The sequence below is a fragment of the Penicillium lagena genome, assembly GCF_028827675.1.
Source record: "Penicillium lagena strain IBT 129212 chromosome Unknown utg000003l_segment0_segment0, whole genome shotgun sequence".
Classification (NCBI taxonomy): Eukaryota; Fungi; Ascomycota; class Eurotiomycetes; order Eurotiales; family Aspergillaceae; genus Penicillium; species Penicillium lagena.
This window is the reverse complement of record NW_026623224.1, coordinates 2,800,352-2,826,551: the sequence shown is the minus strand read 5'-3', so window position 1 is coordinate 2,826,551 and position 26,200 is coordinate 2,800,352. Positions and strand designations below refer to the sequence as shown.

At 52.7% G+C, this 26,200-nt stretch overlaps 16 protein-coding genes across 16 annotated transcripts; 10 read left to right on the top strand and 6 right to left on the bottom strand.

Moving 5' to 3' along the window:
• Positions 1-64: 64 nt before the first annotated feature.
• N7510_006350 (uncharacterized protein) lies at positions 65-743 on the top strand (the record flags this gene model as incomplete). The annotated part of the gene is made up of 2 exons (XM_056978276.1): positions 65-189; positions 341-743. Coding segments are annotated over 2 exons (528 nt in total), but the record flags the coding sequence as incomplete, so codon positions are not given.
• Positions 744-1,776: 1,033 nt separating this feature from the next.
• N7510_006349 (uncharacterized protein) lies at positions 1,777-3,888 on the top strand (the record flags this gene model as incomplete). Its single annotated transcript, XM_056978275.1, has 1 exon — positions 1,777-3,888. The coding sequence occupies one exon, from the start codon at positions 1,777-1,779 to the stop codon at positions 3,886-3,888; it is 2,112 nt and encodes a 703-aa protein (XP_056834307.1).
• A 1,465-nt stretch (positions 3,889-5,353) lies between these two features.
• Positions 5,354-5,813, top strand: N7510_006348 (iso-1-cytochrome c; the record flags this gene model as incomplete). The annotated part of the gene is made up of 2 exons (XM_056978274.1): positions 5,354-5,632; positions 5,694-5,813. 2 exons carry the CDS (start codon positions 5,354-5,356, stop codon positions 5,811-5,813), a joined length of 399 nt encoding a protein of 132 aa, XP_056834306.1.
• An 816-nt stretch (positions 5,814-6,629) lies between these two features.
• On the top strand, positions 6,630-8,537 carry N7510_006347 (uncharacterized protein; the record flags this gene model as incomplete). The annotated part of the gene is made up of 2 exons (XM_056978273.1): positions 6,630-7,155; positions 7,216-8,537. The coding sequence occupies 2 exons, from the start codon at positions 6,630-6,632 to the stop codon at positions 8,535-8,537; spliced, it is 1,848 nt and encodes a 615-aa protein (XP_056834305.1).
• Positions 8,538-8,839: 302 nt separating this feature from the next.
• Positions 8,840-10,292, top strand: N7510_006346 (uncharacterized protein; the record flags this gene model as incomplete). The annotated part of the gene is made up of 2 exons (XM_056978272.1): positions 8,840-9,025; positions 9,078-10,292. The coding sequence occupies 2 exons, from the start codon at positions 8,840-8,842 to the stop codon at positions 10,290-10,292; spliced, it is 1,401 nt and encodes a 466-aa protein (XP_056834304.1).
• A 663-nt stretch (positions 10,293-10,955) lies between these two features.
• Positions 10,956-11,764, top strand: N7510_006345 (uncharacterized protein; the record flags this gene model as incomplete). Its single annotated transcript, XM_056978271.1, has 2 exons — positions 10,956-11,197; positions 11,254-11,764. 2 exons carry the CDS (start codon positions 10,956-10,958, stop codon positions 11,762-11,764), a joined length of 753 nt encoding a protein of 250 aa, XP_056834303.1.
• A 58-nt stretch (positions 11,765-11,822) lies between these two features.
• Positions 11,823-13,344, bottom strand: N7510_006344 (MFS general substrate transporter; the record flags this gene model as incomplete). Its single annotated transcript, XM_056978270.1, has 4 exons — positions 11,823-11,990; positions 12,047-12,485; positions 12,541-12,795; positions 12,854-13,344. The coding sequence occupies 4 exons, from the start codon at positions 13,342-13,344 to the stop codon at positions 11,823-11,825; spliced, it is 1,353 nt and encodes a 450-aa protein (XP_056834302.1).
• Positions 13,345-13,681: 337 nt separating this feature from the next.
• N7510_006343 (arginyltransferase) lies at positions 13,682-15,581 on the bottom strand (the record flags this gene model as incomplete). Its single annotated transcript, XM_056978269.1, has 10 exons — positions 13,682-13,807; positions 13,865-14,130; positions 14,196-14,261; positions 14,313-14,410; positions 14,462-14,863; positions 14,918-15,040; positions 15,088-15,150; positions 15,200-15,275; positions 15,329-15,373; positions 15,527-15,581. The coding sequence occupies 10 exons, from the start codon at positions 15,579-15,581 to the stop codon at positions 13,682-13,684; spliced, it is 1,320 nt and encodes a 439-aa protein (XP_056834301.1).
• An 881-nt stretch (positions 15,582-16,462) lies between these two features.
• On the top strand, positions 16,463-16,994 carry N7510_006342 (NUDIX hydrolase; the record flags this gene model as incomplete). The annotated part of the gene is made up of 2 exons (XM_056978268.1): positions 16,463-16,511; positions 16,570-16,994. The coding sequence occupies 2 exons, from the start codon at positions 16,463-16,465 to the stop codon at positions 16,992-16,994; spliced, it is 474 nt and encodes a 157-aa protein (XP_056834300.1).
• A 489-nt stretch (positions 16,995-17,483) lies between these two features.
• N7510_006341 (DNA-directed RNA polymerase II core subunit RPB3) lies at positions 17,484-18,808 on the top strand (the record flags this gene model as incomplete). Its single annotated transcript, XM_056978267.1, has 3 exons — positions 17,484-17,738; positions 17,799-18,367; positions 18,430-18,808. 3 exons carry the CDS (start codon positions 17,484-17,486, stop codon positions 18,806-18,808), a joined length of 1,203 nt encoding a protein of 400 aa, XP_056834299.1.
• Positions 18,809-19,056: 248 nt separating this feature from the next.
• N7510_006340 (uncharacterized protein) lies at positions 19,057-19,848 on the bottom strand (the record flags this gene model as incomplete). The annotated part of the gene is made up of 2 exons (XM_056978266.1): positions 19,057-19,303; positions 19,553-19,848. 2 exons carry the CDS (start codon positions 19,846-19,848, stop codon positions 19,057-19,059), a joined length of 543 nt encoding a protein of 180 aa, XP_056834298.1.
• Positions 19,849-20,328: 480 nt separating this feature from the next.
• Positions 20,329-21,186, bottom strand: cbpA (putative calcineurin binding protein; the record flags this gene model as incomplete). Its single annotated transcript, XM_056978265.1, has 1 exon — positions 20,329-21,186. The coding sequence occupies one exon, from the start codon at positions 21,184-21,186 to the stop codon at positions 20,329-20,331; it is 858 nt and encodes a 285-aa protein (XP_056834297.1).
• Positions 21,187-21,269: 83 nt separating this feature from the next.
• On the top strand, positions 21,270-21,551 carry N7510_006338 (uncharacterized protein; the record flags this gene model as incomplete). Its single annotated transcript, XM_056978264.1, has 1 exon — positions 21,270-21,551. The coding sequence occupies one exon, from the start codon at positions 21,270-21,272 to the stop codon at positions 21,549-21,551; it is 282 nt and encodes a 93-aa protein (XP_056834296.1).
• A 172-nt stretch (positions 21,552-21,723) lies between these two features.
• N7510_006337 (alpha/beta hydrolase) lies at positions 21,724-22,686 on the bottom strand (the record flags this gene model as incomplete). Its single annotated transcript, XM_056978263.1, has 1 exon — positions 21,724-22,686. One exon carries the CDS (start codon positions 22,684-22,686, stop codon positions 21,724-21,726), a length of 963 nt encoding a protein of 320 aa, XP_056834295.1.
• A 453-nt stretch (positions 22,687-23,139) lies between these two features.
• N7510_006336 (uncharacterized protein) lies at positions 23,140-23,967 on the bottom strand (the record flags this gene model as incomplete). Its single annotated transcript, XM_056978262.1, has 1 exon — positions 23,140-23,967. The coding sequence occupies one exon, from the start codon at positions 23,965-23,967 to the stop codon at positions 23,140-23,142; it is 828 nt and encodes a 275-aa protein (XP_056834294.1).
• An 894-nt stretch (positions 23,968-24,861) lies between these two features.
• grpE (mitochondrial nucleotide exchange factor MGE1) lies at positions 24,862-25,704 on the top strand (the record flags this gene model as incomplete). Its single annotated transcript, XM_056978261.1, has 3 exons — positions 24,862-25,131; positions 25,187-25,615; positions 25,672-25,704. 3 exons carry the CDS (start codon positions 24,862-24,864, stop codon positions 25,702-25,704), a joined length of 732 nt encoding a protein of 243 aa, XP_056834293.1.
• Positions 25,705-26,200: the final 496 nt, after the last annotated feature.

The following is a 26,200-nucleotide window of genomic DNA, read 5'->3' as shown; positions in this document are numbered from 1 at the left end:
GGATGAAGATGGACGCCACTTAATTTCTCGAATCCGAATTTTGATCCGGATACATGCAAGCTAGGCAATTGAAGAGGAGATCATCCCAGATTATGTTGCATCCCGGTTCTACCCTACTCAAATAGGAGGAATCATTGAGAATCGGTATCAAGTCGTTGGAAAGCCAGCATTTGGAGCTAGCTTAACTGTGTGGCTTACATGGGACAGGGGAGCGAGACACCCATGGAATCTATATTTAGGACTATCCTGCCTCCACTCGCTAACCAAAACCACAGCTGCCGTCATTACGTTACTCTTAAGATCTTCAATAAGTCTATTTTCAACATATACAACCGCATAGAAGGAGTCTCACAAAACAATTAGGCCATACATATGTCAGATCGTTGGTCGACTCGTTTGATGCTGACGGACCTGGAGACAAACATCGATGCCTCGTACATCCTCTATTATGGGAGAGCGTGTTGGCTTTTCTATTCCGCAACCCGGTACGGAGACTGTCTACACTAATTTTGGTTATTGTGCTTCACCGTTTGTTTTTGGCACTTGACAATCTACATACAGAATGCAAGAATATACATAAGAGTACGTGCTTCTATTCGGCCTTCTGCTTCTGTAATTTCAGTTCCTTAGGCATGCCATTAGACATCAAGGCCGACAATATATGTTTGGGATCGCCGGTGATTCGCTTCTTAGTGATTTTGATGAGAATGAGCTTTAGGACCCCTGTCGTAGGAAGGAGCTAGATGGGGACAATTTACGCCTCCAGGGAAATTAAAATGCTCAAGCAATTAGTTGCTCTGGTACTATGCGACTTGGGCTTACTCGTACTTAGAGACAAAATATCACTCAGAAGGCATTCAACTTGATGTCTATCGAGCACCTGAAATAATTTTGGAAGTTCTATGACATATCTAGTGTTGATATATGAAGTGTGGGATGCATAGTAAGACTAGTCCGATAATACTACTGCAAAAGTTCTTAGACTTACGTTATAGATTTGGAACATTGTCGAAGGCGGGCCCTTGTTCACCGGCCAAGATCCAGATTTTCAGGCTTAACGCAGTCGAGCGCATCTTGCCGAAATGATATATCTTCTCGGTCCGCCGCCGTCTGGTCTTTTTGCACGGGGAAATCTAACGCGAAAATCTTTTCGGAGGAAGGTAAATCAACTGCCGTCTTATTATCTAAGTAAGGGAAGTATTCACTCATTATGTCTAACTTTCTAGGTCATTTCTGAGCTAGAATTTTATTACAAGAACACACTCCGCTTGAAGAGAGGCAAATTGTTGACTCTAACCGGGCCAAACCACCGCAGCTATCAATATTTTGGCCCCCTTTTGCGGATGTCGTTTGCCGCCCTTTTTATTTCGCACAGATATAGATAGTAACAACTTTCACGAAAAAAACCTCCAGTATATGTGGTAGGTACACGCAACTATTATATCAGAATTTAGTCTCTCTTTTAGTCCCTCTTCTTGACCAAATGAAAATTAAAACAAATGGCCCCCAATTTCTACCACGACGGATGACAGGGGCCAACGATGGCAGATACCTGGCCCAACTGCAGGACTTAGCACCCATCACACCTTGAAATCTCACTTTCAAGTTCCATACAGGACGGATCGAATTCAGATTCACCATTCACACACAGATATTCTTTCTCGAGCCCTCTTTATAGGTTAGCTCATGACAGGGTTCGAAAAAGGATCTCTGTGAGTTGATGGCGAAACTGATTGCGATCCATGCTATAAACGACAAAGCTACAGCAAAATCAAAATGTCGATCGAAGCTCTTCCAGCAGAGGTACTTGAGCTGGTGACATCGCACCTCGCGACGTACGATCCGCCGAGCCTCGTAAGCCTCGCCCTCGTCAACAAAGCCATTTTTCGTTGGTGCAAGCCCTTGGTGAACAATCTCCTCTTTCATGACGCATATATCAGCGTCATCGCGGAGAACTCGGTCCAGGACAGCCATGGATTCACTAAAGAAGTCAACAACTATGTTCGAAAGCTCGAACAGAAAGGAACGATGGCGCTCGTTCGTCGACTTGTGATCGACGATTATTGCTGCGATTCATGCAAAGACAATTCTTTCTCGCATTCACATACTATAGAGGATTTGAGAAGCGATATGCCTGGCAAGCCATACACGCCATTTTACGAAAACTTGTCTTATCAACACGATCGCCGATACCGGCCTGTGTGGCGTGAGGGAGAGCTTCAACGACGCTCTTCTAATCGGCCAGGAACTGTGACCAACTCCAATTCATCGATCTGGGAGCCGGTTGCTACATTGATCCAGAAATTAACCCAGTTGAAAGATTTGGTATGGCTATGCGCTGAACCGTTTCCCCGCCGTCTTCTTGAGGCTCTGGAGGAATTCCAGCCTAGGTGTAGGCTTCGGCATCATTCACTCCGATTGAACACTATCTGTCATCTGCCTATTCTTCAAATGTTAACGTCCCCTTTGTTGTACAGTGTCGTGCTCATCTGGCAGGTCACTAGTTGGACTCGCCCCTCGAACCCTCAGGACATTGATATCGAAGCTCCGGACACCGAGTACTATAATCTACTTTGGCTACGACTGGCCCCGAATCTAAAAGAGGTATACAATGCTGGTAATACCCAGCCCTGGATCACAGGAACCAGTGCGGGTTCGCCCATCAGCCTTCCATGGCCTGCAAAGTCTGAACTGAACAGACCTCCAACCTCAATGTGTGAATTGACGCATATTCAAATTATCGATCTATGGTCAACACTAGGAATGTGGAAACACCATACAGATTTTTCTGTCCTCGAAAGTCTGGTGGTAGAAGCAGGGGTAAACAAGAGGGCACTTAGCCTCTGGTCTCGAGAATATTCATTTCCATCGCTCCGCAGGCTAGTAATTTGCATGAAGCAACGCGAACAGCCAGCTGATTTTTACGACATTGCGAGACAATTTCTTTGTACTCTTCCACCGTTGGAAGAGCTTGATATTGAAGGATGGCACTCACTTCTTCCCGTGGAATCTATTGTGGAACATCACGGACCACGATTGCGAAGACTAGCTCTCCTCTACGAGCACCGCCATCACCAACGCTGTCTGACAGAGCCTGCAATAAAAATAATCGCCCGAGAGTGCCCGCTCCTTGAAGAACTAGCTTGCAAAATCCAGAGATCCCAAGGAGACGCCTCGGAGGTCGCTTCCTATCGAGCGCTGGGTACTATCAATCGTCTGAAATACCTGACCTTGTATCTTGCCGCATACGATCCCTCGCTAAACGGAGGTGAAGAGACACATGTTATAAATTATTCCCCCAGCTGGGGAGGATGGGGTGACCCTCCTCAAGCTATGTCCTCGACACATACTTCTTGGGATAGACTCGACAACCACCTTTCCTTCCAAGACCTGGGCGGATACTTTCGCAACCGCGATGGTCACATTCGTCGGTTTATGATCAACAGTGCTGTGGATGAAAGTCTCGCCTGTGCAATTTTCAGAGTCATTTCTTCAAGCAAGAACCAAGGTCCAGACACCCTACCTCTGGAAGGAATTAATATTCGCATAGACGAGCCAGAGAAGAATCGTATTTTCGCTCATTCCTGGCAAGTTGGGCGCACACGAGGAGGTAGCAATGAGCTTGTCGCCCGCGAAGCTGAGCTCACGCATGAAATTCGTCAAAAAAGAAGAATGCCGCTGCCGCTATGGCAAGCGATCATCTTTCGAAAGATATGGCCCATGAAAGATGAGCCTTGGCAGAGCAGTTTGCAATGGCAAAAGGAAAAGGCTTTATCAAAATGGTTGATTGGGAGAAGGACGGAGAAGAGGAAGAGAGAGACTCAGAACTCTGCAGGGCGCAATTGGTGGAAGGAATGGTCTAGTTTCTCTCTCGCAACAGCAACTTGAAGTAGTCGCAGCTGGCACATTACTGAAGTTACTGTATGACGTATCAATATATCTGTTTCCATATCATCCCTCCGTATGAGGATGGAAGTGTAGAATATCGGATAAGAGCCTGCAGAAGGAGGACATTTCACTGCGATTACAGCATCTCGATCAGGTGCTGCCCAATATACATGCCCCGGAAGGATGCAACCGGAGCGCCCAGCCCGTAGTGGTGGCGCATACATAATTAACGGTTGTAGATAATCAATACAGACGCATGTCTTTGCTCTCCCCTCTCTATTTAGAAACAAGTCAAATCTCATTAACTCTAGTAGCTGCCATTAAAGCGTCTATCAGAGTGACTCGCTGGGCTACGTTAACCACTAGGAACAGTTCATGTTCCACCTGAATCGGTACTGTAGTTAGTTATTGACTAACAAGTTCTATTGGTTCAATTGCCTTTGTCCTAGTTTGATTATCCACTAGGTCACGGGTCTCATGCTGGATCATAGACACCGAATATCCTAATCCTTATCGTAACCGGTCAAGTATTCGCTCGGCCGAGGACAATCTGTCCTCGGATCCACACCCGGGACATTCGGGAAAGCGGATCGCTGGGGCAAATGAAAGCTGGCCCGTTTCAAATCTCTCCGTGGACCCAACAGGCCCCCTTTCACGGGGTGAATTGGACCAGACAAGAGCAATTACTGTTATGTAGACTTAACTGGACATTGTCATTGTGTCGGAACCAGTAGTCAGAGTTCCCCCTAGTCTCTGAGGGTGTGATCAGGTATGAGGTCATGGCCCTCTCAAAGGCCGGTTTTGAGAGGTTCAGGGACTCCTAGGGACTCAATGGCTGGATTGTAGATGGATTGTGGCAATGCCTGATACGTACGTAGCCACCGTCACTCCAAACCTCTTTAATAGTAAATACTGGCAGAAGCCGGTTTAATTTGTTTCGAACCGGTTGTTCCCGAGCTGAGAAATCATACTAGCTGATTGGTCCTTCACTGGTCACGGGAGCCGGAGCAGGGCAAAATAGTCAACGAAAATCTTTTTCCTTCTTCCCAACACCTTCACGCTCTTTAGAAAAGACCTCTCCACCTCTCCAGAACTCCTCCAAAAACTACAATTCATCACAATAATGGGTAAAGACGAGAGCTTCGCACCTGGTAAGTTGCGCTCTGCTGCCCTTTCCTTGCTGGATGCGATCGCAATTCGGAGTTTCGGGGGTTGGGTTGGGGGACACCCGTTCATTCACTGCGGCGGCGCCATTGTTTGCTGGGGAGGCTCGCAGCAGTGAATGAAGCTCGACAGTTGCCCTTTCTTGGCTTCGTCCTGCCTCTCTGTTCCTTCCAACCCTCTCCTCGCCACCCGCCTTGCGACTCGCTCCCAGCACTTCAACCTGCGCCTTTTGCTCTGCCTTCGCTCTCGCTTTCGCTCCTCACCATGACGAACTTTTGACGTCTTCTGCTTCGTGTCCGTCATGGACATGCGCGAGGCCGAGCTTGAAGCGGAGGCCAAAGCAAAGGCCACCCCTAAGCCGAACCCGATCGCTGACCTGTCCAACCCAGGCGACTCCAAGAAGGGCGCCAAGCTCTTCCAGACTCGCTGCGCGCAGTGCCACACCGTCGAGAATGGCGGCGGCCACAAGGTCGGCCCCAACTTGCACGGTCTCTTCGGCCGTAAGACCGGCCAGGCCGACGGCTACGCCTACACCGACGCCAACAAGCAGGCCGGTGTGACCTGGGACGAGAACACTCTGGTATGTCTCCCGCACAGCCGCCGAATTAGCAGAAATGCATGCTAACCCATCTCTTCTACAGTTCAAGTACCTCGAGAACCCCAAGAAGTTCATCCCCGGCACCAAGATGGCCTTCGGTGGTCTGAAGAAGGGCAAGGAGCGCAACGACCTGATCACCTACCTCAAGGAGTCGACGGCATAGACGTGATACCATTACCACCGCACGGCTTTTTGTTCTCCTGGTCTCTCGCGAGGATCCTCATAGATGTCTGGGAATTGGTTTTGGCGCCGTGGGCCGATTTACCGGGCCTTCGAGAGGGACACGGGCATGTACTATTATCTGATTACCATGGGTTGACCCGCAATAGATCTGATTCTTCTCACCTCTTTTAAATTTTATTATTATTTTTCATCTTGGTGCAGGTACTATACTTAGTCCATGGGGCAGATGTATTTTGGGCCAACGAACCTGTGGCGGTCAGGCACACGCAGGGGACTTTCCTCGGCGGTACTGTCATGGTTCCCCACCCGCCAGCTCCCGGCAAAAAGGTACTTGTACAGTACCGATCACGCAAGTACCGTCGGAGACTCGAGTACCACGCTGCACATGACCCAACGAAGGAAGATGAGTGATTGGCCCAGCCACCTGAACTTGATACATCGAGCGGGAGGGGGATGTTCTTGTCTCTTCTCTTCCCTCTTCATGCTGGGCGCTTAACGGATGTTGCTGTCCTCAAATTTCATCGCTGCTCTCTGTTGGCGAATGCGACCATCACCGAGTCTCTCGTGTTTACATCGACTGCCATATTCACCCTGATCGCTTCTGATCGCATTCATCGCATCTTCGGAACGTTGTACACCGCGCAGACCCCTCTGTCGTAACCCTCTCTGCTGCAACCAGCGCATCCCACTTACTGCGCAGGCGCCTGAACTAACCGCCCACCTACAAAAGATCGCAAAAACATTATCGACGCACTCTCTCACTCTCTGGCGCTAACCTTCCAACTCGCCGTCCACCATGCTGGATGAGCTAGAGCAAGAGTTCGACGACCATCCGTCCTTGGATGTGTCGCTCGAGGACTTCGAGAACAACAGCAATCCCCACCGCTCTCCGGTCTTCGGGCTTCCATCGCAGCACTCCGGATTCCGATCGGAAGACTCAGAAGAAGGTGAGATCGAAGACCCTGCTGCGGGAGAGCGCTGGTCACCTCCAGGCCTGCGGCAGCATGACTACGTGCGAGGCAGTGGCTGGTATCGCCATCAGCCGTACCTGCACAAGCCCAATCCCAGTCTGGAGCTCAAACCGACGATTGGGATGACTCTTTCGCCGTCTATGTCGCGCGAGCCGAGTCCACAGTATGAGGATGCGTTGGAAGGAGATTCGAATGATCATGATAATGCGGATGTCACTATTGCGGCCAATGTGCCGCTTCCCAGAGGATCTGCTTCGCCACAGAAGGGTCGATCACCGAGCCCGGGACTGCCGCGACACAGTGCTGAGGCTGATGAGTCGGACTTTGGAGGAGGAGGGAACCTGAGTAACTGTATGCCCTGTGATCTGCGTGTATGATTGGAATGCGCAGGAAAAATACTGACACCAAAAGATTTCCGTTTCGCTGTTCGCGCCGAGGTTCAGCACCGCGAGCCCTTTGCTGCCATGTTTGGGTACTTGCGTACCCAGATCGAGCGCATCACCAGCACCAAGTCGAACACCACGCTTTCCGTCCTGATTGTGTTGGTGTCTGTTGCATTCATGCGCGCCCTTCTCCTACCTGGCTTGCCCCAGTCCATCCCGGATCTAGTGAAGCTCTCAAGTTTTGCACGGTCCTTCGAGCCGCTGATCTACTACTCCGAAAATGGCGTACAGCAGATTGGCACACTCCAAGAAACGGGAGTGGCCGTCTGGGATCTCAGCGAGTCGGTGCGCGGCACCAATATGACCAGTGCTCCAATCATTGTGCGTCAACTAGACGAGTTGTCTGACTCGCTCAAGTCGCTCTCCCTGGAGTTGACCCGGTTCTTTGCAAACGTTGACTCGGACATTGACTCGATTCTCATCGTGATGGACTGGGCGAAGCGCGAACTTGAGACGCTATCGGCGCAACCACCTAGTACTTTGCCGACTATTGTTTTCGACAATATGCACAACATGCTCTCCCGGCTCGGCGCCCTGGAACACACCGTCCAAGTCTCGGACGGGCCAACGACGACGACGTCCACCACAGTGGGTCACTTCGTAATGGCCATCTTCGGTCCGACCTCAGCCCAGCGCACACGCACCGCTCTCACACGAACCTTTACCGAGTTCCTATCTGTGCTCGAAGAATCAATCAACAGCGAACTAACGCACTCAACCGCACTTTTCGCGCTTTTCGAATCAATCGACCGCCAATTCCTCAATCTCCAACGCACCGTCGTCCGCGAGTCCGACGCCCAAGAGCGCGCCGAGGGCGAGATGCTCAGTTCCCTCTGGACTCGCGTCCTCGGTCCCGACGCCGCCGTGGTGCGCAAGTACGAGAAAAACAAGCGGCTTCTTGCCAATGTGCGCAGCCGCACCGTTGCGAACAAACACCTTCTCGTCGATCACCGCGGTCGTCTGCTGACTCTCAAGGTGAACCTGGAGACTCTGCGCCGAAAGCTGGTTAGCCCGCTCGTGCGGCGCAATGACTCGGTTAGTTTCGTGGGCTCCGTGGATGGGAGCAACGCTGCTAGCAGTGCTGGGACGCCAGGGCGCACCCTCAGTGCCGTTGAAGCAGTGATAGATGGCCAGATCCGTGGACTGGAGGGCGCGTACGATTACCTGCGCTCCGTTCGCGAGCAGCAGAAGGCAAAGCTCTTGGAGATGGTCTATGGCGCGGGGAGGAAACCTCCTCACTCTATGCTAGGCGGGCTGGATGGGCTGGAGGATGCTATTGAGGGCGCATAGGCTTGTTTCTGGTGGGGGTTTACTCTTTTTCTGGCGTTCGAGGGTTATGGCACGGAAGGCATCGTAGGTTGGTCTTGCAGGGGCAAAAGCGATAGACAGACGGCGCATAACTACTGTCTCGATGCCTCGGTTGGGTTGGTTGGCATGGCTTCTACTACATAGTATATGTTTTCTAGTCATTTATTTGTATTCGATCCTCCTCTCAGGCAGAATATCCAGGGCTTTCTTTCTACCGTCCCGCCCCACCTCTTCTCCACGGTGCTTTGGAACATCAACTTCCCGTGAATTCGTTAACAATCACAATGTCACAACACACTCTGCCCTCGGAAGAGGACCTGAGAGAATACTACGTCGGCAAAGATCTCAACGATGTCCCTAAACCATCTGCCGTGCTCGATGCAGCGATCATCAAACGCCACTGCGAGCAAATGCTCCGCACCATGAAGGTGCTGAACGTGGGATTCCGCGCACACGTCAAGACACACAAAGTAGGCGAATGACACCATCAATCAGAAGATACCCAAAATTAATGAACTGCAGACCCACCACGTTGCAGCACTACAAGTCGGAGATGACGAGAACAGCCCGGCCAACTTCATCGCCTCGACAGTCTTTGAAATCGAATCGCTCCAGCTGCTGTTCGCGGAGCTTGGCCAACATGGCCGCGCAGTAAATGTGCTCTATGGCATCCCGTTGCCACCTTCGCAGGTGGAAAGACTAGCCGCCGTCGCATCGCTGCTGGGCAAGAACAGCGTCACGGTGATGATCGATCATCCAGACCAGCTGGCCGCTCTTGAGAAATTCGCTGCCCTGGCTGGCTTTCCTGCGTGTGTGTTTCTCAAGATTGATACCGGGTATCACCGTGCCGGGCTGCCGCCGGCCTCTCTGAATAAAAACGGGTTGCTCGAAAAACTCGCCGCCGCAGAACAGGCGGGGCATGCTAAAGTCCTGGGATTGTATTCCCACAGTAGTCTCAGCTACGCGGGGACGACAGCCGACGAAGCTATGAACCACCTGGTTTCTGAGATTACGGGGTGTGTCGAGGCACTGAAGCAGAATCGGCATCTCCTCCCGCAAGACAAAGACAGGGAGCTAGTTATCAGCGTCGGCGCATCGCCGCAGGTTGTCTCATCGCAGAATCTGGTAGCGGACGAACCACTCAGCGCAGAGGCCCAGAAGTTGAAAGAGTTGCTGCGCAATCCGGACTCGGATCCAAACTCGAACGTCAAGATCGAGCTGCACGCAGGCGTCTACCCAATCCTGGATATGCAACAGCTCTCCACGAACGCGAGAGGACGCGCAACCAACCCAGAACACGAAGTCGCCATCTCAGTCCTCGCAGAAGTATGCAGCGTTTATAACGACGGCGAACGCTCCAAACCAGAAGCTCTTCTCGCAGCAGGGACGCTAGCTCTCGGCCGCGAACCATGTCCCAGCTATCGAGGCTGGGGAACTCTTTCGTCCTGGCGACAAGAAGCAAACCCAGGTTCCTCAGATCGGTTGATCGTCGATCGGATTAGCCAGGAACACGCCATCGTATCCTGGGAGCATAGCGCGGACGAGAAGATTCCGTTGCACGTTGGACAGACGGTCAAGATCTTCCCGAATCATGCTTGTATTACCAGCGCGTACTATGAATGGTATCTTGTTGTAGATTCGGAGGCGGATGCTGGCGCAGCGAAGATTGTGGATGTCTGGGTGAGGGCTAGGGGATTAGGAGGAATGCCGGATATGTTGCTGAATCCACGACGTTAAGTGGAGGGAACTGCTAGTGCTATCGGGCAATATATTGGTGGCTGCTATGTGATCAGTTGTGATATATCAATCTCATTTGAGAATTCTAGATTTTAGAGGCACATAAAAGAAACTCCCACTCATTGAAGATTTTGGTGAGGCTTTACAGACTATCCAAAGCAATCCGAATAAATTTCGAGCAAATAAATTTCTGGATTGGCACTATCTGAAACAGAATGACGAAAAGGTTGCTATATCATCAGGCGATACCACCCAAAAGATATCAGTCGAGCAGTCGGACTTAGAAATAAAAATGCCGTCGCCTGTAATAACAACAGTCACGCGGTATGTCCAATTTCTATAAAAAGGCATAGTTCGTTGATGACTATCCGTCAGGGTTCAGCGCAAGGTCGTCGTGTGGGGGCCAAAATGATGGACCCCAAAGGATTCCGTCATACTTCGCGAGGGCAGGAGGTGTTCTAAAAGTCGTTCAAAATAGATCCGTAATAGCATCCTTGCTGGTTGTCTTTACGTTATCTTTCATCCTTGCTTTCCCCTAGCCGTCTCCATGGCGGCCAAGTGTGGGTTTAACAACAAAAGGACCCTTGCCCGCGAGCTCCAATCTCCTCTACCACGCAAACGGGCTCTCACCCTTCCATTACCAGAAGAGCGTACCTGGAAACTATGGCGGAGACGTCAAACCAGACGGCAGGATCAGTGCCTGCTCCTGAGAAAGCTACCCCCGAGCTCCGGGAACAAATCTACCACCATGTCCTTGGGGGTAAAACCATTCTTATCGGGCGAGGGACTTCTAGACTGCACACTAAATGGCTTCCAACCGAAGATGGGGAGGGTGATCCAACAATAGACGAGGCATCTGGGACGAAGTTACGCAGAATTTCTCTGCTCTTGACATGTCGGGAGATGTGCGTATCGAACATACTCGACCTGTGTGAATGCTGCTGATAATCGAGAAACCTAGCTATTCCGAGGCTATCAATATCCTATACTCTGGTAACACCCTTCAACTTGACGACGGGGTACTCCCAGCCTTCGAGCTACCCGCCGAGCTCAGAAGTGTATTCGTGCCTCAGCGATTTGATGCTATAAGATCTCTGGATGTCAGAGTCAGGTTCTGGCATTTTAGAGACTGGCAGCTCTATAATAGGAAATGGGAGTTGCAAAACTCTGACGGCTATAGAGGCCCGCTTCCGGACACTGTGTGGGATGTCATCGCTACCATGAAAGGCCTGCGCAGACTCCTGGTGCGGTTTGGTGGCGTTGAGGTTGGGGGTCCCGCTGCACAGCCGGATAGACGCTTCTCCTGGTTTACCACAGAGGAATCTGCCTTGCAGCCACTGATGAAGATAGACTGGATCCCGAATTTCCGGGTGGAGGTGTCTTGGCCGGAGAATCATGACTCGAAGAAGCTTTTTGAAAATGCGCCTTTTCAATTGGCGTGGGGGTGCGAGATTCCTGATGACGCCTGGTGATGATGAAGAAAATGAGAGAGAAAGAGAGAGAATGAATGTATTATTTAAAGATATGTATCTACAATCTCTTGAATGGCCGAGCATCAGTCTTGAGGCGTACGAAGATGGCCATCAAAGCAGCCACCAACGCCATGCCGCCTGCATAGAAGATAGCAGGACGATAGGCGCTAACACCGCTGTCCTGTCCACCGGACGCAGCAAGTATATACCCGGCAATGGGGGCTCCCTGGGTAGAAAATAGTCAGCATGATACCGAAGGCAAAAAAAGGATATAAAACTTACAAGTAGGTATCCGCCCGCCCACCCAGTAACAATCATCCCCATCGCAACAGACACCCTCGCAGAGCCAAACACCGTCCCGACAACAGTAGGCATAGTCGAGAAGAACCCGCCATTAGCCATACCATTAATAATGACGAAAACAATCAGAGGACCAATAGAAGTTGAGACCGGCCAGAGGATGAGCATGCTCAGAGCACTCAGGATAATGGAGAAGAACAAAGTGTTTAGCGGTCCGACGAAATCGCTGCAAAATCCACAAAGAAGTCGGCCCATCGCAGAGGAGAAATTAAATGCCGCAACCACGGCGGCGCCAGTGCTGGATGCCATTCCCATTGAATCGGTGTACAATGGCAAGAAGAATGGAGGCACGAGCAGTGGAAAGGTTGCAATTGCACCGGCGGCAAAGAGGAGAACGAAGCGAATATCACGAAGTAGGCGCCTGGGGTAAGAGTCAATCAATGGACAGTTTCTTTTTATTGGAGATTGTAGCATACCATTCAACAATTGCCGAGCGAGGAATGGGGAGGCGCTGTTTTACCAAGTATGCCGCTGGTAGGCCAGTGGCCCAGGTCATGAAGCCAAGGATTCTAAATGTCCAGGCTGTGCCGACTTTGGTGAGCAGTGCATTCAACAGAAAACTAATGACTGCACCACCCAGACCACCAGCAGCATAAACAATCCCATTAGCGATTCCACGCTTCGCTCTGAAATATTGCGCAGGCGTCACCGAGACGACCATAAAACAGAGACTGTCCAGCGCGAGTCAGTCAGCACATCACGATCGGACTTGGACAGGCATCTACTCACCTAATCCCAATCCCCATCACAACACCAGCAGTCGCGAATAACCCTTTAACATTGTGGATAGCAAACCCACTAAGGGCCTCCCCCAAGCCTAGCAGGAAGACACCCAAGAGAGCCGAGAGGCGCGTTCCCAGTTTTCGGATGACTCGGACATTCAAAATGCCCAAAAATGAAATGCAGGCGGGAGCAAGCGACCCCACAAACGCCAGTGTGGAAGATGTCGAGACACCTTCCTTGACCAGGGCTGCCTGCAGGACTCCCCAGCAGTAGGACGTGCCGACGAACCACCAGGTGATGATTGCGCATCCGGCGATAACAACCCAACCTTCTCCGCCGTCGGGGACCTCGGAATCGGCTAGTCTGGAAGCCTGCATTACTTCGTCTTCATCTGTGGCGCCGGCTGCATCGTTCGTGAGCCGGGTGAGTCTTTCTTCTGCCGACTGCCGATCTTGCAGCTCGATGGCTGTTGAGGTTGATTGGGGTTGCGTTGTCATGGCGGATGCAGTTTTCCCCTCAGTGAACGCCCTGATGGTAACCAACGATAATATTAATGTTGGTTAATGGTGAACATTTAATTGAATCCGAGACAAAAATCTCAAGTGGATAGATGATGTCGTTAATAGGGCGCGATGAAGATCCACCCAGATTAACTAATGCGGAAAAAACCAGAACCGTACAATGATACGTCCTTTTGCCTGCTGGTGACATTATTATGTTTTTCTATTGCATCCACTAATTTCATATAAATACAAAGGAACGTTACTGAAGCTCTCAAAACCTCCAATATGGAATTCTCTATCTACCAAGATGCTTGATTTTTCAATCTTCCGACTAATCAAATAGCACCACGGCGCTATCTTTCACAAGTTTCGGCCCTAGAACAGCAGCCAGCTCGGCAATGATCCCCTTCACGGACTGGGGGCTATCCATCGCCATGTGTTCCCAGCCGACGAGGTCCTAGTTTATGTATCGTCAGTAAATATAGATCCAAAAGAGAGAGGAAGGGGTGCGTACATTCATATGCACGAATGATCCATGAACCACCAAGTACCAATGATCTAGGTCTAGGGCTTTGACTTGGTCCAGGGTCAGCACGCCGGGCATGTGGATGTTAAATAGGGAGAGCTCCTCTTCGTTGTCATCGTGGTCAAGCTGCGGTTGGGATGTGGGGTCTGTGGAGGAGGTGGAGGATCGGTCTCCGGAGAGAGAGACATAGGGTCGGCTGTCCAGTTTCTGGGAGAGTTCGCCATCCAGTGGGTCGTAGGTGTTGGTTTCGGGGTCTGCAAACCATAAATGTGTAAGATCAGGGCCGAGTGATATAGAATGCATGCGGTCAAAGGCTTACCGAGGATGTATTGAGGGCGAAAGGAAGCTTTGTAGCGCATCTTCTGGCAGGAGTGAATATAGTATCCTGTATTCGAACGGTCAGGCATGTTTCAATTACTCTTTTGCCATCACAAACCCATGTAGTAGTAGAGATACTCATTTTCCAGGGCGAGCCCAATCTCCCGCAGAGCACTCAGCTTCCCAATCTCCCACTGCTCATATTCAGGGTCATAACTAGAAGGAAACGGTCAGTTGATGCTACAAGATAGTTTGGTAATCACTCACAAGACATAGACCGAGCTAACACCGCTAGGAATCAAATCTAGCACCGCCACTGCAATAAGTTTCCCATCTAATCGATAGCACTGATGCCACGAGCCCAGTCTCTTCTCGGTAGATTTGGCGCTGGCAGATGGCTGGGAGCGTTTGATGCCCGAACACAAGAAGCGCTGGAAGTCCTTCTGCTTCCAGCGCGACACATCCTCCCGGTGGATGGTGGTTTGGTACTTGACAAACAGGTCGAACTTGGCCTGGGAGACAGAGTCCCCTTCGATGTTGACCTCGAAGCGATGCGCCGGTTCCAAGGGACGCTTGGTGTCTGGGTCCATGGGGCGCTGGATATTGCTATACTCTGCTTCATGGACTGCTGGTAAAAGGTCAAAATTGCATTTACGGTGCTTTTTCTCCCTATGCACTGGTCAGTGTCTTTTTCAACGGTCAAGGACAACGAGGTACACCCACTCGCGTGATCGGGGACACAGCCGAGCTGCTTTGCGCATGTACTCTGGACCCAGAACAAACTTGTTCCAGCGATTGATGGCCTTGCGCTGATCACGGCGGGGGGTGAAGGCAGACGCTTCCAGCCTAGGAAATCATGAGCAGGTGAACTGATAATGGGAGGTCGTTCATACCTCATGGTGTAATGCGGGCAGCAAGACCGTTGTAGGTTCTGCTTATAGTATAGAGTGCCCGATCTAGATCCACCATCAGTATATATGGCAGCTTCGGTCTGTCTGGCCATACCGTCTCCAGCCCCGATTGATCAGCTCATCATAGTGCTCCGGGTGTACCACCACCGAGCTGGTGTAGTATGAAGCACCTAGACACGTGTCAATATTCCCTATTGAGCCGAGAGGCCTACATAACACTCACTGCCATGGTCTGATTTGCAGTAGCCACAGGAATTGCGCTGATAGCCTATATCGAGTTAGCTTCACGTCTCTCTGCAGGGGTGATCTGTCCTGCCACCCCGCCAGATGGTCCCCCAATGCAGCCACCAGGGCCAGTGGACATTGCACGGGGAGTGCACCAGCGGAGCTCAGTGGCTCTATGCAGGAGAGTGGGACATACCCAATGGCCGGAAGAGGGACAGCTGGCGCGCGCGTTCGGCGTCAACGGGCTCCATTCGCGAGGATCAGCCCTGGGATGGTGGGCGGTTCTGGCGGAACAGATGAAAAATGGGGGAGGAAGGAAGTGGAGTAGTCGGACGGGAGAAGCGTGGATGATCCCAGGTTGTGGTTGTGACAAGGTTGGAGGTGGGATGTTTTGCCCTCTCGGCGGGGCGGGATGAACGTGCAGCACATCCATGTCAGGAGCTGGCCATAGTATAGAGATCTGATATCGAGCGCTCAATTGCTCAACAGAGTCATCACGGACGCCTCAGGGACTACTATACTACCGCACCCGTTGACCTAGGTATCGATCGCTCGGAGTTAAGGTCTTATCCGACCCTCGCACTGTGGTGAATGAATCGTGACTACGACGACGAGCAGTGCATCGGAGGCATGAGAACACTGAATGGGTCGTTGAGCAGGACCGTCCAGGCAAGCAAAGCGCATCGGCCCTGCGGTTCTTGCCTAGCAATACCGCCCATCGTTAATTAATGTTCCCGGCCGACGCCGCTCTAGGGCCCCTCCACTTCCCACTCCGTCTCTGCCTTTACACCTCTCGCGACTCTTTCTTCACTTCCTTCTCCTGCTCCTGACTCTCTCGACCATGCCTCTTAGCCTTCTCCCTTTGACTCTCCGGTCCACCACGGGCATCAACGGGTACACCTAATCTCTCCGCCGTCTCACTCTCTCCCCCAGGAGGAAATTTTCTCCCGACCGCCCTCTTCGCCAGCTCGTGGACCGTTGACCACCTCCCACCTCTCTCCCACGAGACCCTCTAGGCTCCGCGGGAGTCCTGGGCTGTTCGCTGCCCGCTCGCACACTCTTTCTCTTCTTGTTCACCCTATCTTTTTCTCTTTCTACCGAAACAATCCCGAACCTGGAAATTTCTCCCGCCATGGCGCAGCTTCACACCATGGAGTCCCGCACTGGCCGCACCAACCAGCGTAAGTCGACCGCACTCCCGCGGTGCTCCAAATCACTGACCGGTGCATCGCATTGTAGGCTACGGCACCAAGGGCGAGCGACTGGTGGCTGGTGTTGTCCCACTGTCCCCCGATCAGACCAAGGTGTTGATGATCCAATCTGCCGGCCCCGGAGGATGGGTGCTCCCCAAGGGTGGCTGGGAGACCGATGAAGAAGCTGCCGAAGCTGCCTGCCGCGAGGCCTGGGAGGAAGCCGGTGTGGTCTGCACCGTGCAGCGCGACCTGGGCGTCATCCCCGACATGCGCGCCTCGGCCCTGCTGACGGCGCACGCCCCCAAGGCTTCTTATCAGTTCTTTGAGGTCACCGTGGACGAGGAGCGCGATGACTGGCCTGAGCGGTACAAGCGCAAGCGTCAGTGGGTCAGCTACTCGCAGGCTGCGACCGCGCTTGCCAATCGCCCCGAGCTGCTGGAGGCGCTCAACCGCAGCTCGCTGAAGCGCTAATCGTCCCGCGTCTCTGTCTCTCCGTCTCGTACATAGCGTCTTTCTTCTCTTGTCACCACCATTTCCGCTCATCACTTCGATTCGCATTCACCGCTACGACTTGACATGACCCGCTGAAAATCTCCCGAAAAAAAGGTTCCCAGTGTGGGTTTGTTTCCCACTCCATCTTCGCATATCTGCCACGGGCTTCCGGCGTACCCGTTGGCCATTCCATCGGCCAGAGACCGATTTATGTTTTCCCTTGTGCTTTTCATCACGTTTGTGATAGACATCTGATGCCCGATCCAAAAAGAAGGTCGCAGGCTTTGAAATTCCCCCGAGGAGAGTTTGTCATTTTCCAGTCCTGTAAAATCCTGGACCACAAGGGCCTTTGCTTGAATTTCTCTATCTGGAAGTGAATATGAGACACCATCTACTCTCCCATTCTTAGTCTTGCCGGTAATTCGCCTGGTGTGTCGCGTAGTCAAAGACCGGGTCACGGTGTTCCCAATGAGGACAAGCGCCAAGAGCTCCGAACCCGCGACTCTTCACCTTTTCCCTTCACCACCACCACGACTCTGGTTTGGCCTCCCTTCCCTCCCATCCCACGCCCCCATCTCTTCCATCCTTGCCTCTTTATCTCTATGTCCACATAACCTTGACCCACCCCACCACACCGGGCGGCTCCCAGCGCTGCGACAGACACTCACCATGGATTACGAGATGGACCTGGAGCCCACGGGCCCGCAAGTCACCGTCCGCGAAGTGCGTAACTCCTGGCCTGCCCACACACTCCCAGAGAAGAAGAAAGACTAACGAGTGCAGGCGGAACCCTACCGCGTCGACTTCCGCCTTAGCGCGGTCGACCTCGCCTTCGCCAACTCTCTGCGCCGCACCATCCTGGCCGAGGTGCCCACCGTGGCCCTCGACCTGGTCGAAATCGAAGCCAACACCTCTGTGCTCCCCGACGAAATGCTTGCTCACCGTCTCGGCATGATCCCGCTCAACTCGCGGAACTGCGATCAGGATCTGGAGTACACGCGCGACTGCGACTGCGAGGACCACTGCGTGCGCTGCAGCGTGACGCTCTCCCTCCACGCGCGGTGCAACTCCGCGGGCATCATGCCCGTCTACGCGCGCGACCTGATTGTCGTCGGCGAACGGATGAATGAAACCATTGGCAACCCCGTCATTACGGACCCGGAGCTGAAGGGGCCTTTAATTTGCAAGTTGCGGCGCGGGCAGGAGATCAAACTTACATGTCTCGCAAAGAAAGGCACGGCAAAGGAGCACGCAAAGTGGGCGCCCACCGCGGCGGTGGGATTCGAGTATGATCCAAACAATAACCTACGCCATGTGGATTACTGGTACGAGCAGGATCCCATCAAGGAATGGTATGTTTCTCTCTCTTCTCCTCCCTCCTGGTCATGATTCACTCTGACATGTTCATCTGCAGGCCCGTCTCCGAGAATGCAGCATGGGAACCCGCGTCTAATCCAGACCAACCCTTCGACTACGACGCAGAGCCGAACACCTTCTACATAGACGTCGAGAGCATCGGCAACCTCGAGCCAGACATGATCATCCAGCAGGGCATCGTCACGCTGCAGCGAAAACTCGCCACAACCGTCTCCTACCTCTCAGGCGAAGGCGAGGGCCACGGCGGCGCCGAGGATGCCGACATGATGGGCGCCGGCGATGGAGACTACGAGCCGCCTGAGGGGATTGATGGGAATCTCACGTCGTATGGGAATGGGGCAGCGAGTGCTTGGGGCGCCAGTGCTCAGACTCCCTATGGGGCTACGCCGTACGGGCAGAGCGCGTATGGGTTCTGAGGAGAGGTGGCACTGCATGCGGCTTGGAGTTTGGATTAAGGGGCGCAATCGGGCGTTCTATGTGTATGATTATAAAACCGCTGATGATGATATTTAGGTTAGAGAAAATGCTTGTCCATATGAATGAAAAAAAAGTATTCGTTCTCGCTCCCTTGTCCAGCTATAAATTCACCTTAACCTATACCCATGAACCAACCAACTCAGCACAAGCATAAACAGGAAAGGAAAGAAAGGATAAAGAGAACCGTCTACTCCATCTTCCCACCCCCAAGTACCTCCTCCAACTCAACAAACCCACCCCTAACAAGCTGATCCAACAAATCAACATGTCTCTGCGCCGCAGCGAGCACATCCCACCGATCCCGAAAGAGACCGCGAATCTCCATGAGAAACGCCCGTTGCTGCGACACTGCGTCTTCTGAGTCATCGACGATGAAATTCGCGCCTAGTATCTCGATTGACCGGTCGAGTGTGTCGACGAAGTCTTCTGGTGTGCTGTGCAGATTGTTGTTGTTGATGGGTATGGGGAGCGGGATTCCTACTCATTGAACCATTTGTTTCCCCCTTGTGATGGATTCGATGTTGTTGCGAGGGAGGTCGTTTGAGACGGATGAGTAGGAGGTACATGATGACTCTGAGTTTAAACCGGGTCCTGATCCTGCCAGTGAGTGTGAATTCCAGCTTGGGGCTCTACTGGATCTGGACATGCCATCAGCCAGAACCGTCCTACTAGGTACATACAACCGATCCAGCACCGGGTGCGTGCTCAAGGGGAACAGGATATGCGTAGTATACTCAGCACTGCTGCTGTCTTTCACCGTGAGAAGAGAAAGTCGTCGCGCCTGTTTTGGGTTAGGATTCTGTGCTGGAACAAGGACACTGCCCTTGTATTCGTCCTCGAGGTAGACGATGGTCTGGAGAATCTTTCTGTTCAGGTGTTCGATTAGACTAGTTTCGGCTGTGGTGGTGAGTTTACCTTCGCCATGTGCTTGCGTTTTGGATTGGGAGGTGAACTTGCGGGTATCTTGGATTGGAGACATTGTGTTCGTGTAGCTCAATGAGGACGAGAGGACAGAAAGGGGTATACCCGCTTGGAGGAGGTTGCACGTGGAAAGAAGTTGAGAAAGCACCATTCGTATATCTTCTATCTTGGAAATATCCATCCTCGACCGTGAGGGAGAATGCCGTCCAAGTATAAGAGATCTCTTGGTCTTGTCTTGGACAAGGATATATATAGTCTCAGCCAGAAAGAGCCTCGTCCGGCAGTTTGATCTGGTCTCAGTCTCAGTATGAAAGAAACCCTGGACTACTTTGCTACAACATATAGTTGGTCCGAACCCAAGACTCCAAATGAAGTATGATATGTATTATTAGGATAGAGAACAGATTATGTACCCCCGATCCGGATCCGGGCAATCAATGCTGTGTAGCAATGGGCCCACCCTTTCAACGCCTGATCGTCCGATCGATGCAGAAAACAAAACAATCGCTAGAAATGCACGAGCACGGTTCCACCACCTTTACTCCATCAACTCGACCGGTGGCCGGGAAGTCTTGGGCGGCATCTTCTTGACAGTCATGTCGATGGGGCTCAGTTCCATGTCCACATCCTCGTCATCATCGCCTACCACAGTGGTATCCTCAACCAGCACGGCAGGCAAGCCGGGGCTGCCGCCGTGATCTTCAGGATGATAGATCAGCGTGCTGCTCCTGCTGCGGCGCTGCTCACCAGCCAGCGGCCAACTGCCCGTGCGCTTGTCCGAGGAGATAGACACCGGGGTAGCAGGATCCACAGCCATGGGCTCTGGGGCCTGCGGCGCGTGATCGGTCTTGAGCATAGACAGCGCATGGGCGAGGTCATGAGCATGTACCTCCTTGTTCGGCGGCTCCTCATTGCGCATAACCCAGCCGTGCGGTGGGCTGGGCGGGGGCGAGATAAAGAACATCTTATCGGGCTGGGGCGCCTCGAGCAGCTTGGGACGGCGGGCCTCCTCAGCCGAGAGAATGGGGGTATGCTCGCCGAAGTAGATGCGCGGACGCACGCGGCCCAGGAGCCGGTTTCCCTCTAGCATCTTGCGGGTGGCGACTGCGTCGTCGTCGGAGTGGAAGGAGCAGACGATGCGACGCAGGGAGGGCAGTGGGGAGAAGGAGTTCAGTGGCGCCACGGCTGTGAGCTGGGAGCGGATGGCGTCGAGGGCGGAGGGCTGGAAGAGGTGTAGATCGTGCAGCTCGGTGATGAGGAGGGTGTTGGATGGTGGTGATGGCTGCGAGAGCGATGGGAGATTGGAGAGGTCTAGGGAGAGAGATGGGCGAGACGAGGAGCGACTCATGGTGATGGAGGGAGAGGAGGGGAGTGTGGGAGGCGAGTGAAGTCCCATATTGCTGGTTGTTATTGTGTGGTGTGGTGTGTGGAGAGAGATGGAGGAGAGAGATGAAGATCAGGGGAGACGGAGGCGGCAAGATGAATAAATACGCCCTTGCCACTGAGTACGTTTTTTCTCCTGTTGTCCGTTTCGGGCAAAACAGAGACACCGCAGCAAAACTCTTCAATCGTATTCCCACCAACGCAATTATTGGAGGCGCAGTATGCTGCACTGCCTCGATTCGATTCGGCTTACGTCGTCTTGGTCGCGATCCCCCGGCGATCCACTTAACAAGGGGGCGCCATATCTTGCGCCACATCTTGCGCCACAGCGGAAACGGGCACCCCGAGCTCCAGCACGTTAGCTGTGCCTCTATCTGAGCCTACTCCTGGACCCCTACCGCGAAATATCATTCTGCCTAAAACCAGAGCTTGACGCGGTCACTGCGCCCTGAGTATCGCCACAACCCACTTCGCTTTGCTCCGGCAGAAATGCGGGGGATGAATCGGTCATGATTGGAACAAGGCGCAGCATCTATGGTCAAGATTAAGATTACATAGTGGACATGGCCCGATATCGATTCGCCATCGCCCTCTGTGTCGCCCCAATAAAAGGCGCGTAGATTTCAAACCCATGAGGCAGGCCGGGATGCACATGGAGCTCTACCTCGATATCCGCCGCAGCCAGCCGTGACGCAAACTTCAACGTCTCTTCCAGGAAGATGTCCGCCGTGCCAATCTCCAGATACGTGGGCGGCAGACCCTCGACACTGACTACGCGCGCCGGGGCCGCATATGGCGAGACGTGGTCAGACCCATACAGATCGCCCAGATAAGTCGACCAGGCCATCGCGTTGGTCGTCGTGGTCCAGATGGCCGCGGCGTCCCGCACCGGCCGAGCAACGGTATTCGTATCGTCCAGCATAGGATAGACGAGGATCTGCTTCGCCACGCCGGGTGACAGGCCGCGGTCCCGGGCCATTAGCGTGATCGCCGCCGCAAGGTTGGCCCCAGCGCTTCCGCCGAGCGCCCCGATGCGCTGGCGGTCGATGCCGAACTGCTCTGCATTCTTGTGCACCCACGCCAGCGCCGCATAGCAGTCTTCGACCGGGGTGGGGAAGCGGTGCTCCGGCGCGAGGCGATAGTCGACCGTGAAGATCTGCACCCCGGTCTCCTGCACCGTCAAGGCGCAGGAATTGTGGAACATGTCTCCGCTGCCGAAGATCATGCCGCCGCCGTGGAGGTGGATGAGTGCTGGAGCAGGTGTTGTTGTTTCGGTCTCTTTTTTCCAGAACCGGTGCACGGGAATGGTCTCGCCGTCGTATGAAGGGACTCGGTGCTCGCTGTGCTCAACCTCCGTGGCTCGCGGCAGCTGGCTCAGCATGGTTTCGAAAGCGGCGGTGACTGCAGCTCGCACAGCCAGGGGGTCCGGTGCATCGGGCTTGGGTTCGTTGGCACGGGCGGCGAAGATGGGCGCGACAGCCTCGCGGAATTCAGGATCCCATTTAATAGGCATTGTGTTATACGAGGGAGATATTTTGTATGGATGGGAGGGTGATTTGGGCAGTGCAAATAAGAGTCGAGTCGTGCAAATGGCCCCAATATATCTACTGGCCGTCAGTCGCTCGAACCCCACTTGCTGGGGTGATTCATTCGGAACGGGAATCAACGAATACTAAGTCAGCGCTGAGCAGGCCCGCGCGAAATCGGCGCCAAGTGTATTTAGCACATCTTAGTCGGTCGATCTAAGGTTTTCAACAGGCAACAATGAGTCAACGGGCAACATGAGTAGCCGCGGTTGGTCACCAAGAGAAGCTTGCGTTGCTATTGAACAACGATCTTTCTAACCGAGCGAGGCCCCGCCCGTCGGGGTTTAGTAGGTACTTGAACCCGGAGTCCGTCGAAATAGGAAGTCTCCGAATGTCACTACTATGTTCACGTTTTGGTAATAGATACAGGTATGTGAAGACTAAGAAGCATCTGCAAAAGCCAACTTGATCAACCCCATCACAGTACACGGCGTCCAAAAAACCAACTCTGCAGAGAGGATAAGGGAAGAGACACCCAAGCAGATAAGCTCGGCCCCCAGCGTTCCCCAAACGGTATTCACGTACCGATTCCAACTCTGCGCTTTCCCAGCTCTAGCATTCTTGATACTGAGACTGTATGTCTGGCTGTTTCTTGCTTGGCCGCCGAAACTGCGGTCGAAGGGCACAAGGGGTTCGTCCTCGCTGGGCAGTATCGAGGCTGCAACTCTGATATATATAGCCCGAGTGATAAGTGAGGTCGCGTACGCCAAGGCCAGTGGCAGCATGAAGACTATCTCGATGTATGCTTTAATGTCCTTATCGCCTGTAGCATCGGAAAAGAGGCTGTCGTGAAGAAGTGCCAGCGGTGTCTTGAGCAAATGGTAGACAAGGGACGGCAGTATTATATCCAGAGAAGCGGCCGGGAGGATTTCAATCCATTCTCGCCAGCCCGGAATCCGCTGCCAGAACGATTTCTTGCTGGGCTTTGAAATGACGATGTGAACCCAGGCTGTATGCAAATTCGTCAGGAGAAGTCCCCACATGATCCTGACAGAAAACTCAATTCTCTTGTCGTGAAGCCAGAGTTTGGCTGGGACATTGATCAAGCTCGAAAGCAGCATATACACCAAGAACATAGCGAGTCCCGGATAAGTGGACCAAAATCCTGTTCCTTGGCTTTGTAAGTGTCGACGAGCACGACTTCGTTGAGCCGTAATAGCATCGGGGTCGGGTGGATGAGCAGAATTCATGGATAGTACTGTATTCATCGCAAGGAGCAACTGGAGAAATATAAGGCTTTTGAGCTCCACGTTTATGTCAAAAAACACCATGAGAAAGTAATTGGAGGCGCCGATCAGGCAGTGCAACCCAAGCGCATATACCAGCCTCCAGAGAAACGGCTTCGGATTTGCCGCCGAATCACTTGATGAAGCATCACCAGGCTCTTTTTCAACCTTCTCAAGATTGGAAGCATCGATCTTTGTTGGGGTCTCGAGAAGGGCCAGCGCCGCTCTCACGCTTCCATCTGTGTATGCGAACTGAAGAAGGCGGTCAGCTTCGAGTCAATTGAAAATAGTTGTTAGATCTTACTCACATGGAAGTAAACCATCAACCCTACGAGTGCTGTGGCGACCACAGTCATCGGGATCTCCAACTCACGACACGACACCGTGCGACCGAACTCCGCGAGGCTGAGCAGGGCAGATTCCCATTGTGCCAGTGATCCCAGAGACATTATGTTGAAACTCCCAATGGATTTCTTGTTTTGCCAGCACCAGAATCAATGTCTGTGATCTGTCTTGTTGGGAATCTCTGAAGGGCGCAGAAGACTCTTATAAGAGAGGGACAGGGCTGTGTAGTATGATTAGTTGAACCTGTCTGGGGCCGACAAGCCCCACAACTTCACTTTGAGGCGAATGACATGCGCGTCTGAAAAAGGATTTTAATCCCTGAATAATACTTACTGCTGCCTAAAATCATACTGGAAGGCCTTCCAAACTCTCCTCTTATAGGTCTCTTTCGTTCCCCAGCGGTGTACCCAATATAGTTCGGCCCAGCGTTTTTCCCGCCGGTCAGGTGACGCGCTATGAAAATTGCCCGTTACCACTCCCGATGCTGCAACACCTTCCCTAAGCTCTCCCTCACCTCAATTCCTGCCCACCATGTTTCCACGAACCCTCCTCAGACAAGCTCAGGCTGCCCGGTCAGTCCTGGCCTCCACATCTGCCGCGCCGATGGCACTTCGTCAGACGTCACGATTGCAACCCCGTCTGCCGCAGTCTGTCCGGCCCTTCGCTCCCCAACCCATGTCCCGGTTCTACTCCACGGAACAGAAGGAAGCCTCATCAGAAGCTACCGAAGCCTCCGAGCAAACTGAGGATCCCGTTCGCAAAGAGCTAGAGGAAAAGAAGAAGGAGGTGCTTGATCTCAAGGTAATTTACCTCGCAATCCCGACAATCCCTCGACCTGCCCTAACGCCGCGATCAGGATAAATACCTCCGCTCTGTCGCCGACTTCCGCAACCTCCAGGAGCGCACGAAGCGCGAGATGGAGAGCGCCCGCAACTTCGCCATCCAGCGCTTCGCCGTCGACCTTCTGGAGAGCATCGACAACCTCGACCGCGCCCTGCTCGCCGTTCCCGCCGACAAGCTCAACGCCCCCGAGAACGAGGCCAACAAGGACCTGCTGGATCTCGTCGCAGGCCTCAAGATGACCGAGAACATCCTCATGAGCACCCTCACGAAACACGGTCTGCAGCGCTTCGACCCCGGCGAGAAGACTGAGGATGGCAAGGTGCAGAAATTCGATCCCAATCGCCACGAGGCTACTTTCATGGCCCCGTCTAAGGATTTGGAAGATGGTGATGTGATGCACATCCAGAGCAAGGGCTTCATGCTGAACGGTCGCGTGCTGCGGGTATGTATCTCTGTCCCAAGTTGTGGGGGAGCGTCTGCTAATACATATCGTTATAGGCTGCCAAGGTCGGCGTCGTCAAGAACACCTAATCCCATAACCTACCCACCCCTCGATACGCCTTTTTTTTCGATTTCGGGTTTCTTTGTTCCCTTTGTACCATATATCATACACACACATCACGATCACGACAGGGGTGTTTACACTCGGATGCTGCTGGCGGTTGGACTCGGGGAGGAAAAAGGAACTTTCAGATTTTCTTGATATCTCTTTCTGTCTTGTCTCTTGGTCTTGGATCCCCGTCTGTATGATACACTTCCCATCATCTTGTTGCATGTGCCTGGAGGCGTCCGGATTGTATTCGTGTTGGGGTTGTCTTCACGTTTTCTTTGCAATCGGTGTCTTCCTGTTCCCTGTCTCCTGATAACTCTCTCCTCATTTTGTATAATACACATACACCCTAGTGGTTCGTCTGATCTTGAGTTTCCTTGAGTATGGTAGAGCAATCTGGCATCCTACTAGCACTGAGTACAAAGTGAAAAGTTTTTTTTTTTAAAAACACTCTCATCATGAGCGGAACTAGATCTT